Source organism: Esox lucius, chromosome 20 (assembly GCF_011004845.1).
Source record: "Esox lucius isolate fEsoLuc1 chromosome 20, fEsoLuc1.pri, whole genome shotgun sequence".
Classification (NCBI taxonomy): domain Eukaryota; kingdom Metazoa; phylum Chordata; class Actinopteri; order Esociformes; family Esocidae; genus Esox; species Esox lucius.
The window spans coordinates 42,366,088-42,379,610 of record NC_047588.1 but is presented as its reverse complement, the minus strand read 5'-3'; the positions used below and the strand labels follow the sequence as shown (position 1 = coordinate 42,379,610).

The 13,523-nt window shown below is 47.9% G+C and overlaps 1 protein-coding gene across 4 annotated transcripts in view; it reads right to left on the bottom strand.

Moving 5' to 3' along the window:
- Positions 1-13,523, bottom strand: part of LOC105029185 (neuropilin-2) — a 107,001-nt gene that overhangs the window by 19,838 nt on the left and 73,640 nt on the right. For all 4 annotated transcript variants that reach the window (XM_029115974.2, XM_029115975.2, XM_029115977.2 and 1 more), the window contains exons 12-13: positions 1,676-1,756; positions 1,093-1,254 (exon numbers count right to left, since the gene is read on the bottom strand). In XM_029115974.2, the coding sequence (XP_028971807.2) occupies positions 1,093-1,254; positions 1,676-1,756 (243 nt within the window). The remainder of the gene's footprint in view (positions 1-1,092; positions 1,255-1,675; positions 1,757-13,523) is intronic.

Here is a 13,523-nt window from a genome sequence, read left to right as displayed (position 1 = left end):
CACACACAGGCACATACACACACACACACATACACACACACACACACACACACACACAGGCACATAGGCACATACACACACACACACACAGGCACATAGGCACATACACACACACACACACACACACACACACAGGCACACACACAGGGACAAACAGTCACACACACACAAATTGCCTTTATGTGAGGTATCTATATAAGGGGCAGAGGGTATGCTGGGAGGAGGACCGTGGAGGATGTTTTTTCACTTGAACATTTTCTCTCAACTGGAGTTAATTACACTCTACTGGGGATGGACCCTTTCAGTGTGTGTGTGTTCTGTTCAGTAGTGGGCCCCTGGCCTTATGGGAGGTAGATAGCTGCACCTGTTTAACATGGTTTATCAAGACCTTGTGTTTAGAGGCTGTGTGAAGAGGCTGTGTCTAGAGGCTTCAATTCAGAGGCTGTGTTTTAGGAAGCTGTGTTTAGATGCTTACTGTTATGAGCCTGAGTGTTAGGAGGCTGTGTTTAGAGGATGTGTTTTATGACATGTTTGGAGGCTGTGTTTAGAGGATGTGTTTTACGACATGTTTGGAGGCTGTGTTTTATGACATGTTTGGAGGCTGTGTTTAGAGGCTGTGTTTTATGACATGTTTGGAGGCTGTGTTTAGAGACTGTGTTTTATGACATGTTTGGAGGCTGTGTTTAGAGCCTGTGTTTTATGACATGTTTGGAAATATTTCGGACACAGGCTGTGTTTAGAGGCTGTGTTTTATGACATGTTTGGAGGCTGTGTTTAGAGGATGTGCTTTAAGAGGCAGCTGGAGCCGCAAATCAAGGCCATCTTAAAGATTGACAGGATGAGAGAGGGAAAACAGATCCCACTCCTCTCTTTAAAGTTACCATATGGAATCAGATCTGAGCAGTTTGTTTGTGTTGTTCCTGTGTGTGTGTGTGTGTGTGTGTGTGAGATTATGTGTGTGTTTGCATCTGTGCGTGGGGAGTGTGTGCTTGATGAGACTGAGGAATTAACAGAGACAGAAGTCAGACCACAGGAGGTAAAGAAGACCAGGGAGAGGGAGAGAAATATGGGGGGGGGGGGGGGGGTACTGACCATGTTTGGGCAGAGGTAGGGGGTGGTCCGGGTGAGGGGACAGACCTGGGGAACTGCTACCACCATGGAAAGACCACCTCAGCTCAGACAGACTGTCCGGAGTCCAGCCACACAGACTAGACTCAAAATCACAGAGACCTCCCAGAGACCACTCAGTAGTACCTGGAGGAGACAGAGGAGAAGAAGAAAGAGGAGGAGGACACAGAGGAGAAGGAGGAAGAGGAAAACAAGATGAGTTCAACTTGTTACTGTACACCTCAGGCTAGGTCTCTGTCCCAGGATGGGTTGTTCTCCACCCCCAAGAGATAAACCCAGACTTGGGGTCCTGAAGGACTAAAACCAAACCCAGGGTCCTGAAGGACTAAAACCAAACCCAGGGTCCTGAAGGACTAAACCCAATCCCAGGGTCCTGAAGGACTAAACCCAAACCCAGGATCCTGAAGGACTAAACCCAAACCCAGGGTCCTGAAGGACTAAACCCAAACCCAGTTAGCAATTAGCATGACACATTGGTCTAGATAATGGGCCTCTCCACATTATGACCAGGCCTGTTTGGAAATATATACTGTATCTATACAATTACCAGGTCCAGCTCCTCTCTGGACAGCAGTGGTGACCTCTACTGGCAGAGTTGGTGTGGCTGTGTCAGGTAGGGTGGTCGTTTCTACAGGAAGAGGAAGAAGAAGAACAAGATGAAGATCATTGTATTGTGATGTATCCCAGCATTCCATGAAGGGGGTAGAAGGGGAGAGGAGGGCTGATAGTACCGTCAGAACACACACACACACACACACACACATATACACACACACACATATACACACACACACACATATACATAGTTTGAGCAGCCAAATTGAATGTTAAAAAAAGACTCCTTCGGGTACAGTTATCCTTTTTCGGCACAGTGTGAGGCCACCCTTAACCTCTGACCTCTGACACAGAGCAGTACTGAGCTAGCTGCTTTCCCCATGGCCAGCCTCTCTTTCGCTCCAATCTCTTCTACAGCCTTTCTGCCCCCCCCCTTCCCTGCCTCACTGCCCCCCCCCCCCCCCCCCCCCAGGGAAACCACAGCCCACTAGCTGCTGTTCCTCTGCCCCCCCCCCCCCCCCCCCCCCACCACCACAGTCCCATAAGTCAAGTCACACACTCTGTTATATGCCAAGAGAAAGGACTGCGGCACACATTAAATTACGAAGACGTGTGCACACACTCAAACACACTCCCACACTCAAACACACACACACACACACACACACACTCACACTCAAACACACTCACACACAGACTGTACTGATACAGGAAAACATACATTTCCAGCAGCTGGAGTTCTGCTCAAAACACATGACCTTGTGCAAACTGTTTCAAGAATGCTAACCAAGGATAGAGCTAATTCATATTGGGACCAACAGAACGATGAGACGAGTGTGTGTGTGTGTGTGCGTGTGCGTGTGTGTGTGCGTGTGTGTGTGTGTGTGTGTCAGGGTTACAGAAGAAGCTCTGGGGCTGACGTAAGGGAACAGTAGATGGGGAGGTTTGTGTGATTTGAAGGGTTCACCCCACTGCGATTCCTTTGCATCACTGGCCACATCTGAAACAGCACCCTTCCTCCTTTGAAGTGCACTAAAGGGTCCTCTTTGTGACACACACGCAACACACTCAGCTCCAAACCACCGTCTTCCTTCCCACAAGCCACTGGGAGAGTTTGAGCGATTTAAACCAATGTTGTTACTGCTTCTCTAAGCTCCCGGCCAGTCATTCAGGCTGCGTACTAAGCATTGCCATACTCCTAGTGCATCCTGGGCCCTGCCATACTCCCAATGCATCCTGGGCTCTGCCATACTCCCAATGCATCCTGGGCTCTGCCATACTCCCAATGCATCCTGGGCTCTGCCATACTCCCAATGCATCTTGGGCTCTGCCATACTCCCAATGCATCCTGGGCTCTGCCATACTCCCAATGCATCCTGGGCTCTGCCATACTCCCAATGCATCCTGGGCTCTGCCATACTCCCAATGCATCCTGGGCCCTGCCATACTCCCAATGCATCCTGGGCTCTGCCATACTCCCAATGCATCCTGGGCTCTGCCATACTCCCAATGCATCCTGGGCTCTGCCATACTCCCAATGCATCCTGGGCTCTGCCATACTCCCAATGCATCCTGGGCTCTGCCATACTCCCAATGCATCCTGGGCCCTGGTCGTTCACTGCGCAGGGAAGAACAAGCTCCATGTGCCATACAGCTGCTAACTCCACTCTCCCTCTCCACCCAGTAAACCTGAAACCAATGTTGTTTCTGCTTATAGTTCAGTTATTCACACAGCTTTTTCCATGAGTCATCAAGATCACTTGGCTGTGTGCACATGAGTAGCAAGCCTAAGAGGTCCTGAATATCACTCTCCTTCTCTCTCTACTGTCTTTGACCCTCTCTTCTCCATGTGTCTCTCTTCTCTCTCTACTGTCTTTGTCCCTCTCTTCTCCATGTGTCTCTCTTCTCTCTCTACTGTCTTTGTCCCTCTCTTCTCCATGTGTCTCTCTTCTCTCTCTCTTTGTCTTCTGGTTCTGATATTAAACTCTTATTTGGATAATCCCTGAACATTCAATGAAGCCCCCCATACAGACGTAAGACGAGAGATATGTGCTTCGTGCTGGGGGTGAATCCACGATCCTCTGGGCACATGTTTTACGTCCAATCAACATTCTCATCCACAAAACCCTGGCAAGCATACCTAATAATGAGAGCTAAAGGGTGCCCCTAGTGGCAGGTTTCCAAGGCCTGTTCTCAGCTGACATTACCTGGGATGGGAAGGGACTTAACTGGGCATGGAGTCAGACTGCCTGAATCCCAACCTGAGACCTGCGATTTCTAATGTGTTTGGCTTACGTGATCAAATTCATATTATGCCCTTAGAAAGTCTTCCAAATGGACCCTAACCCACATCCCCCTCTGTCCTCTCTCCTCCCCCCTCTCTCCTTCTCCCTCTCTCCTCCCCCCTCTCTCCTTCCCCCTCTCTCCTTCTCCTTCTCCCTCTCTCCTTCCCCCTCTCTCCTTCTCCCTCTCTCCTTCTCCCTCTCTCCTTCCCCCTCTCTCCTTCTCCCTCTCTTCTTCTCCCTCTCTCCTTCCCCCTCTCTTCTTCTCCCTCTCTCCTTCCCCCTCTCTTCTTCTCCCTCTCTCCTTCCCCCTCTCTCCTTCCCCCTCTCTCCTTCTCCCTCTCTCCTTCTCCCTCTCTTCTTCTCCCTCTCTTCTTCTCCCTCTCTCCCTCCCCCTCTCTCCTTCTCCCTCTCTCCTTCTCCCTCTCTCTCTCCATCCCCGTCTCTCCCCTTCCCTCGATATCCTCACCAATCCTCACATCTTCTCCTCACTCCTCCTCCTGGTCAGACTAAATAATTAGTGAGAACAGAGAGTCAGCCATCTTCTCTCCACCAGGTCCTGTCATTGTGTCATGCTGCTGTGTCGTTGAGACCTTTAGACGACACTGGAGCTTATGGGTAATTGGAGGGTCAAGGTGAGGACAGGGAACGCGTGACACAGGTCCACCTTCACAGACCCGTCTTTTTTCGTCTCTCTCCTTCTCTCCCACTGCGTTTCTCTTTCCAACCATGTGACCTTCAAAGACCTTTGTGTTTGTCAGCAGAGCTGCTGCCTGACTGGGCTTAATGCTTTAGTAGCGGTCCATTTCCACCACCTGATCTCACCAGGCACAGCCAGAAGAGGACTGGTCACCCCTCTGAGCCTGGGTCCTCTCTAGGTTTCTTCCTAAATTTCGGCCTTCTTAGGGAGTTTTTCCTAGCCACTGAAATTCAACACTACTGTTGTTTGCTCCTTGGGGTTTAAGGCCGGGTGTTTCTGTAAAAGCACTTTGTGACAACTGCTGTTGGGGGCTTTATAAATAAGGGCTTTATAAATAAATGTGATTGATTGATTGATTATAACAGAGTTTATGTCATAGCCTGACTGTCAAAACACTGCCTTCTCTATTGGCTCACCAAGCTAGTTAGCTAGTCTGGAGAAGCGGGGTTTGTATAGGTGTCTTAATAACTAGCCAGGAAAGGTGGGGCTTGTATAGCTATACTGACTATTTAGGAGAGGCATATGGCAATAGCAACAAGTTTGGAGGGGTGGGGCTTGTATAGCTATAGCAACAAGTCAAGAGGGGCGGGGCTTGTATAGCTACAGCAACCAGTCAGGAGGGGCGGGGCTTGTATAGCTATAGTAACTTGTCAGGAGGGGCGGGGCTTGTACAGCTATAGTAACTTGTCAGGACATACAGGGCTTGTATTACTATGGTAAATAGCTCTCTCTCAGGTTGGGCCGCTGATCTATACAGCTGTATTATGTCTTAGGGTTCAGCCTCTACTGAATACCAAAGCAATCCTTCTTTTGTCCCCGTCGGAGCTCAGCTACACCCTCAGAGGCCATTGAATAACACCACCTGTCAGGATGCCAGCTAAACCCTGACACAGCACATCTCGTGGAAACACAGAAAGTATGTTCAATAACGAAGAGACCCTGGGTGTAAATCTTACCCTGGCTGCCAGGCAGGCTGCACCGTGAATGGCCTGTAATATCTGGCTGGAATTACCAAGAGGGGGGGGGCTGGAGGGAGGACTGTTAACCAGGACTTGGGTCGTAAGTTAGGGTGCATAATGATGACCATACATAATGATGACCATACATAATGATGACCATACATAATGATGACCATACATAATGATGACCATAGATTCAGACTGCAACCATAATAATAAGCTTTCCTTGACGGTTCATTTCTTTAATTGCATTTCATTGGGAGTATGCTGCTTCTAAACAATGTTGAGCAGGCACTCTGCCAAATACAGTCTTGGATTTCATAATTTCATCAGAGGATGATGGGACTGTTTGAATATTTATTCTTTTGAATTAGAGACTGTAAGTGAATTGGGGAGGGAGAGGGAGGGAGGGAGGGAGGGAGGGAGAGAGGGAGAGAGGGAGAGAGAGAGAGGGAGAGAGAGGGAGGGAGAGGGAGGGAGGGAGGGAGGGAGAGAGGGAGAGAGAGAGAGAGAGAGAGAGAGGGAGAGAGACTTAATAACTATTTGCACATTGTTAAATAATATACCATTTCAAATGTCTTCATCCTTGTAAGACCTTTGTGTTTGCTGATTGTGTTTTATTTACTTCCATTAATAATTATTTGTATTTATTTCATTTTTACCCCGCATGCTTTGGAAATGTGAACAAATGTTTCTCATGCCAATAAAGCTCCTTAGAATTGAGCTGAAGTGAATTCAGAGATAGAGAAACATCAACAGAGAAAGATGTCTGTGCGTGTCTGTTGATGTGATGAAAACCAGGGAGGAGAAGTGAGAAGCTCAAGCTAAATATTTATTCTAGGAGGATATGAGCAGAGCCCTGGGCTGATGTGTTCAGGGTGAACTGGGCGGAGCGGGGTTGACTTTGTAATTGCCTGTGTGTGTGTGTGTGTGTTTGTGTGTGTTTGTGTCTGTGTGTGAACTCATCGCAAAGCACTACCATGTGTCTAACCTCAAAGTGTGTGTGTGTGTGTGTGTATGGGGGCGGGGTAGAGGAAAGCAGAGAAGGAGACAGAAGTCTTGGCTTAGACAGACACAGAGGAATGGAAGCGATTACATTTTCCATGTCCTTTCTCAAACCTAATGGGATAACAGGAGGAGAAATAAGAGAAGGAGGAGAAGGAGGTGAAGAATGTGAAGGAGGAGAAAGAGGAGAAGGAGGAGAAAGAAGAAGAGGAGGAGGAGAATGAAAAGGAGGAGGGAAATGACTCCCAATGCCCATCCCACCAACCCCGTGACAGCCAGGAGGAGTTGGGTTTGGAGCAAAGTTCCTCACATGTGAAAGTGATCAGAGATAAGAAATTACTTTTAGCTAACTCAGCTTCACGCAGGGAGACTGGAATGCTGGACCATAGGAACACACGGGACCACAGCGGAACAGCGGAACATCTGAGCTAGAACCTTGAAACTCGCCTGGGTCTCTTATAACAGTGGAAAATCAGAACACCTGAACATTCCACCTCTAGAACTTTACAACTCCCGGGAGTCTTCTAAACGCAGTCCAGTCAGCCAGGAAGTGTTTCAACAATGATCTGGTCACTCCTGAGGGCTTCCAATGGAATTCCCTGAAATTCCCTACGAAGCATCGTTGTTAATGTTTTCTACATTCTGCCAATGCTGCAATCATGTTTATGGTCAGAAGATGAACTTGGCTAGTATCTTTACACGTGTGCTGGTTACCATTCTGTCTGAATTGCCCATTACAGGACCTTGATCTTCATTGTACTTCATTGCTGGCAGACTGGAGTTCTTCAGAGAGGTCTATGACCTGCCCCACCCACCCACCCACCCACCCACCCACCACTGCATTAGTAAAGAACACTGCAACAGCGAAATATGATAACATTGCTAAATAAGGCAAATGTTTACTGTAAAAAAATTGTTGTTCCATTATCGTTATCATCTTAATGTCATCACATTTATTGTTAAACAGATAGGAATGTTGTTATTTGCTAGCGAAGTCAGTCAAAAATAGCTAGATATGCTAATGTTAGCTAGATCAAATTTGGTGGACACCCTTTAAATCTTAGCCAGCTAAATTAATCTAAAATCAATGATTTCAAATTATGAAAAAGGGTTTAGATATTAATTATTCTCCTTTAGAGATGACATTGTAGTTTCAAGCTTCAATAATGCACTTTAGACAAAAAGTTCATCAGTGCTACTACAGGAATTTGAAATCAGACACCAAACAAACTTAGTAAACAAAACAGTATTTTGATGAAAGTATGGGTTTGGTCAAAAGTAATGCATTAAGGGTTTGGTTCAAGGTATTGCATTATGGACCTTATCCAAAGTCCATAATGCAATACCTTGGCTCTGGTCAAAAGAAGTGTGTTATGGTTTTGGTCCAAAGTAGTGCTTTATGGGTCTGCTCAAAAGTAGTGCATTATGGGTCTGGTCCAAAGTTATGCATTATGGGTCTGGTCCAAAGTTATGCATTATGGGTCTGGTCCAAAGCGGTGAATTAGAAAATGAACAGGGCTGCTGATTGGGATTAGAATGAACACTGGAAAAATACAATGACTGCTAATTGAACTACTGATCATGCAGATGACAAACATTAGTAATCTTAAACCAGTTTCTAATACCAGCTTCTAACCAGAGCCTCTGATACCAATCTCTAAAAGCCGACATGAACTCAATCAACAAATTAAAGCAGCCACTAACACCTAACCACCTAAGACGTTACAACCAGACTCTAAAAACAGGCTCTAACGTTCACCTCCAAACTAGTCCATAAGGCGTTCTCTGCAACCAGGCTGTCTGTGTGTGAGTGCCAAATCCATGTGTGAGCCCAGAGAAGGTGCACTGAGGTCCAGGAGACTCAGGGGGTTGGGGCACTGAGGTCCAGGAGGCTCAGGGGGTTGGGGCACTGAGGTCCAGGAGGCTCAGGGGGTTGGGGCACTGAGGTACAGGAGGCTCAGGGGGTTGGGGAACTGAGGTACAGGAGGCTCAGGGGGTTGGGGCACTGAGGTCCAGGAGGCTCAGGGGGTTGGGGCACTGAGGTCCAGGAGGCTCAGGGGGTTGGGGCACTGAGGTCCAGGAGGCTCAGGGGGTTGGGGCACTGAGGTCCAGGAGACTCAGGGGGTTGGGGCACTGAGGTCCAGGAGGCTCAGGGGGTTGGGGCACTGAGGTACAGGAAGCTCAGGGGGTTGGGGCACTGAGGTCCAGGAGGCTCAGGGGGTTGGGGCACTGAGGTCCAGGAGGCTCAGGGGGTTGGGGCACTGAGGTACAGGAAGCTCAGGGGGTTGGGGCACTGAGGTACAGGAGGCTCAGGGGGTTGGGGCACTGAGGTCCAGGAGGCTCAGGGGGTTGGGGCACTGAGGTCCAGGAGACTCAGGGGGTTGGGGCACTGAGGTCCAGGAGGCTCAGGGGGTTGGGGCACTGAGGTACAGGAAGCTCAGGGGGTTGGGGCACTGAGGTCCAGGAGGCTCAGGGGGTTGGGGCACTGAGGTACAGGAGGCTCAGGGGGTTGGGGAACTGAGGTACAGGAGGCTCAGGGGGTTGGGGCACTGAGGTCCAGGAGGCTCAGGGGGTTGGGGCACTGAGGTCCAGGAGGCTCAGGGGGTTGGGGCACTGAGGTCCAGGAGGCTCAGGGGGTTGGGGCACTGAGGTACAGGAGGCTCAGGGGGTTGGGGCACTGAGGTACAGGAGGCTCAGGGGGTTGGGGCACTGAGGTACAGGAGGCTCAGGGGGTTGGGGCACTGAGGTCCAGGAGGCTCAGGGGGTTGGGGCACTGAGGTCCATTTCACTTCATGGTCAACTTTTAAGTTTTAAGTGGATCACATATTGGCTATGTGACGGTCGTGATTGGCTGACCTTGGCTGACCCTGAGTTACCATTGGTCTACAGCAGAGGTCACTGAACACAAAGAACATGCTGCAGCTGTCAAACGACGAATGAATTACAGTGATTGGAACACTTCTGGTTGCAGGACTGCGTCTCTTCACGCTTCGCTTTGCACAACCGTGACACGTCTCTTTTATTTATTCATTATTCCTCTGTTCCAGACTTCCCTTCCTGTGGGAGAGGAGCATAGACAAGAGAGGCAGAGAGGAGTGGAGGGGGCGGAAAGCGTAAGGGGAGAAGTTGAGGTTTAAGCGTAAGAATTTTGAGGTTAAGGTTAGGGTGAGGTTGAAGATTAGAAGGGTAAAGTTAGAAAAACAAACGTGTGTGTGTGTGTATGTGTGGGTGTGTGTGTGCGCGTGTGTATATGTGTGTGTGTCTATGTGTGTGTGTGTGTGTGTGTGTGTGCGTATGTACTGTATATATGTGTGTGTGTGTATGTGTGTGTATGTATGTGTGTGTTTATGTGTGTGTGTTCAGTGAACTGCAGCTGATGCACTCCTCTGAATATTTCATCCTGTCTGGTTCCCACGACAACAGAACTCAGGATACTGGACGTTAAGGCCAAATCCCAAATGGACCCTCCTGAACTCCACCCTCGGCCCTCCATTCATGCCTCCACGCACCTCCACCCTCGGCCCTCCATTCATGCCTCCCCGCGCCTCCACCCTGGCCCTCCATCCATGCGTCCACGCGCCTCCACCCTCGGCCCTCCATTCATGCCTCCACGCGCCTCCACCCTCGGCCCTCCATTCATGCCTCCACGCACCTCCACCCTCGGCCCTCCATTCATGCCTCCCCGCGCCTCCACCCTGGCCCTCCATCCATGCGTCCACGCGCCTCCACCCTCGGCCCTCCATTCATGCCTCCACGCGCCTCCACCCTCGGCCCTCCATTCATGCCTCCACGCGCCTCCACCCTCGGCCCTCCATTCATGCCTCCACGCGCCTCCACCCTCGGCACAAGTGTCCTAATTAAACCCTCCATTGGCCCCTTCCAGAGATTGTGCAATGAAGTAGCCTCCGCTAGCAAAGTGGAATCCCACAAGGCACCATGTCACATTTGAGCTTGCACAGTTACACACAAGAATGGATAGGCGTGCCTGATTATATGACAAGCACGTTTATGCATGTGAGGTTAATGAGGTTTATTCCTTCAAAAACTATTGTGGTTGTTTTCCTAGTTAAAAGCTGACCATGAATTGCATCATTCAATTCACCAGTGTCTCTCGAAGTGAATGCATTTATTAAACCCCAAGCCACTCTGTGGAATGCAGCCTATGAGTTTCAACTGGTCCATGAAGGGCACTCTAAGCAAGTGTGTAGGGCATAGTGGCTAGATTGGAATTTGCGGTGAGGTAATTTATACAGTTCTGAGGGTACAATATGTTCACTTCAATTGTTCTGAGTGGACACTATGTTCACTTCTATTGTTGTGAGTGGACACTATGTTCACTTCTATTGTTGTGAGTGGACACTATGTTCACTTCTATTGTTGTGAGTGGACACTATGTACACTTCTATTGTTGTGTGTGGACACTATGTACAGTTCTATTGTTCTGAGTGGACACTAAGTACACTTCTATTGTTGTGAGTGGACACTATGTACACTTCTATTGTTGCGAGTGGACACTATGTTCACTTCTATTGTTCTGAGTGGACACTATGCACACCTCTATTGTTGTGAGTGGACACTATATACACTTCTATTGTTGTGAGTGGACACTATGTTCACTTCTATTGTTGTGAGTGGACACTATGTTCACTTCTATTGTTGTGAGTGGACACTATGTTCACTTCTACTGTTCTGAGTGGACACTATGTTCACTTCTATTGTTCTGAGTGGACACTATGTACACTTCTATTGTTCTGAGTGGACACTATGCACACTTCTATTGTTGTGAGTGGACACTATGTTCACTTCTACTGTGTTGAAGTCTCCTGTTAGCCACCAGATGTACAAGCAGGAAGACTCTTCATTTGATGCTCCTACCACTGTGAGTTAATTCATTCAAAATTATTTTCCATAAAGAAGAACACACAGGTCTGAAGGCTGTTCCCACATGTGTACTGTAACAGACAGGAATACCTGGATTATTCAATGCTATGAGAGGACTAAAACAGTGTTTCATAACAGTGTTTTACATGTGAAAGTCCTTCATCAATCAGACATGAGGGGGGGTTGAAGGGGAGAAGAGAGGAGGGAGAGAGGGGGCATGTGTGTGTGTGTGTGTGTCTGTGTGTGTCTGTGTGTGTGTGTGTCTGTGTGTGTGTGTGTCTGTGTCTGTGTGTGTGTGTCTGTGTGTGTCTGTGTGTGTGTGTGTGTGTCTGTGTGTGTGTGTGTGTGTGTGTGTGTCTGTGTGTGTGTGTGTCTGTGTGTGTGTGTATGTGTGTGTGTCTGTGTCTGTGTGTGTGTGTCTGTGTGTGTAACATGACATTGTTACGTTTTAATGCGGATTAAGACTGTAGTATACAGGTCCCTTCTGGATGGCGTTAGGTTGTCTGTGTGTGTGTGTATGTATGTGTGTGTATGTGTGTACATGTGTGTTTAAGCGGTGTGTTACTGGTTAGGAGTAAGAGGATTGACCCCCACACACACACACACACACACCCTCCAACACATCTGTTGAGCAGACAGAGCAGATTAGAGACAGACAGGCAAGTCAAGAGACAGACAGGTAGACAGGCAGACATACAGACAGTCACATAGGCAGATGGAAAGACAGACAGGCACATACAGTAAACAGACAGACAAGCACATAGACAGACACAAAGACAGGCAGACAGACATCCACTGGATCCCGGACCCAGAGTGACATGGACATCCACTGGATCCCGGACCCAGAGTGACATGGACATCCACTGGATCCCGGACCCAGAGTGACATGGACATCCACTGGATCCCGGGCCCAGAGTGGAAAGCCTGCCACGGCCAGCAAACAGCCATCCTGTCTAGATGGAGGGCTATGTGCATAGGGATCTGGTATGTGTCATTTCCTGTCCCGATCTTCCATGTACGTGTCATATCCTATGCTTGTCTTCACCTCCATGGTACTGCTAGGCAGGTACTCAGGACTAAAAGGCCAAGATGCTTTTTCTGTCAGACGACCCAAGGGGCTTGACGACGATGGACCAGAGGATATCTCCTTCCCTCTCAATCTCACTCTTTCCGTCTTCACCTTCCCCCCTCTCCATTTCTTTCTCACTGACCCAAGTCTCTTTGTTTCTGACTTAGTCGCCCAAATGTTGGGTTACTGAATCTTTGTATACAATAAGGATTTTTTTTTTTAAGATAACTGTAAAATAAAATACACTTTATCTGACAGTGTCCAGAAAAACCATAATACCATCCATCAGACAATATCCACATATACCATAACACCATCTACCAGACAATATCCACGTATACCATAATACCATAACACCATCTACCAGACAATATCCACATATACCATAATACCATAACACCATCTATCAGACAATATCCACATATACCATAACACCATAACACCATAACACCATCTACCAGACAATATCCACATATACCATAATACCATAACACCATCTACCAGACAATATCCACATATACCATAATACCATAACACCATCTACCAGACAATATCCACATATACCATAATTCCATCCATCAGACAGTATCCACATATACCATAATACCATCTATCAGACTGTATCCACATATACCATAGTACCATAACAGCCCCTATCAGACAATATCCACATTTACCATTATACCATAACACCATCTATTCAGACAGTACCCACATATACCATAATACCATAACACCATCTACCAGACAATATCCACTTACAGGTGCTGGTCATAAAACTACAATATCATCAAAAACTTGATTTATTGCAGTAATTCCATTCAAAAAGTGAAACTTGTATATTATATTCATTCATTACACACAGACTGATATATTTCAAATGTTTTTCTTTTAATTGTGATGATTATAACTGACAACGAATGAAAATCCCAAATTCAGTATCT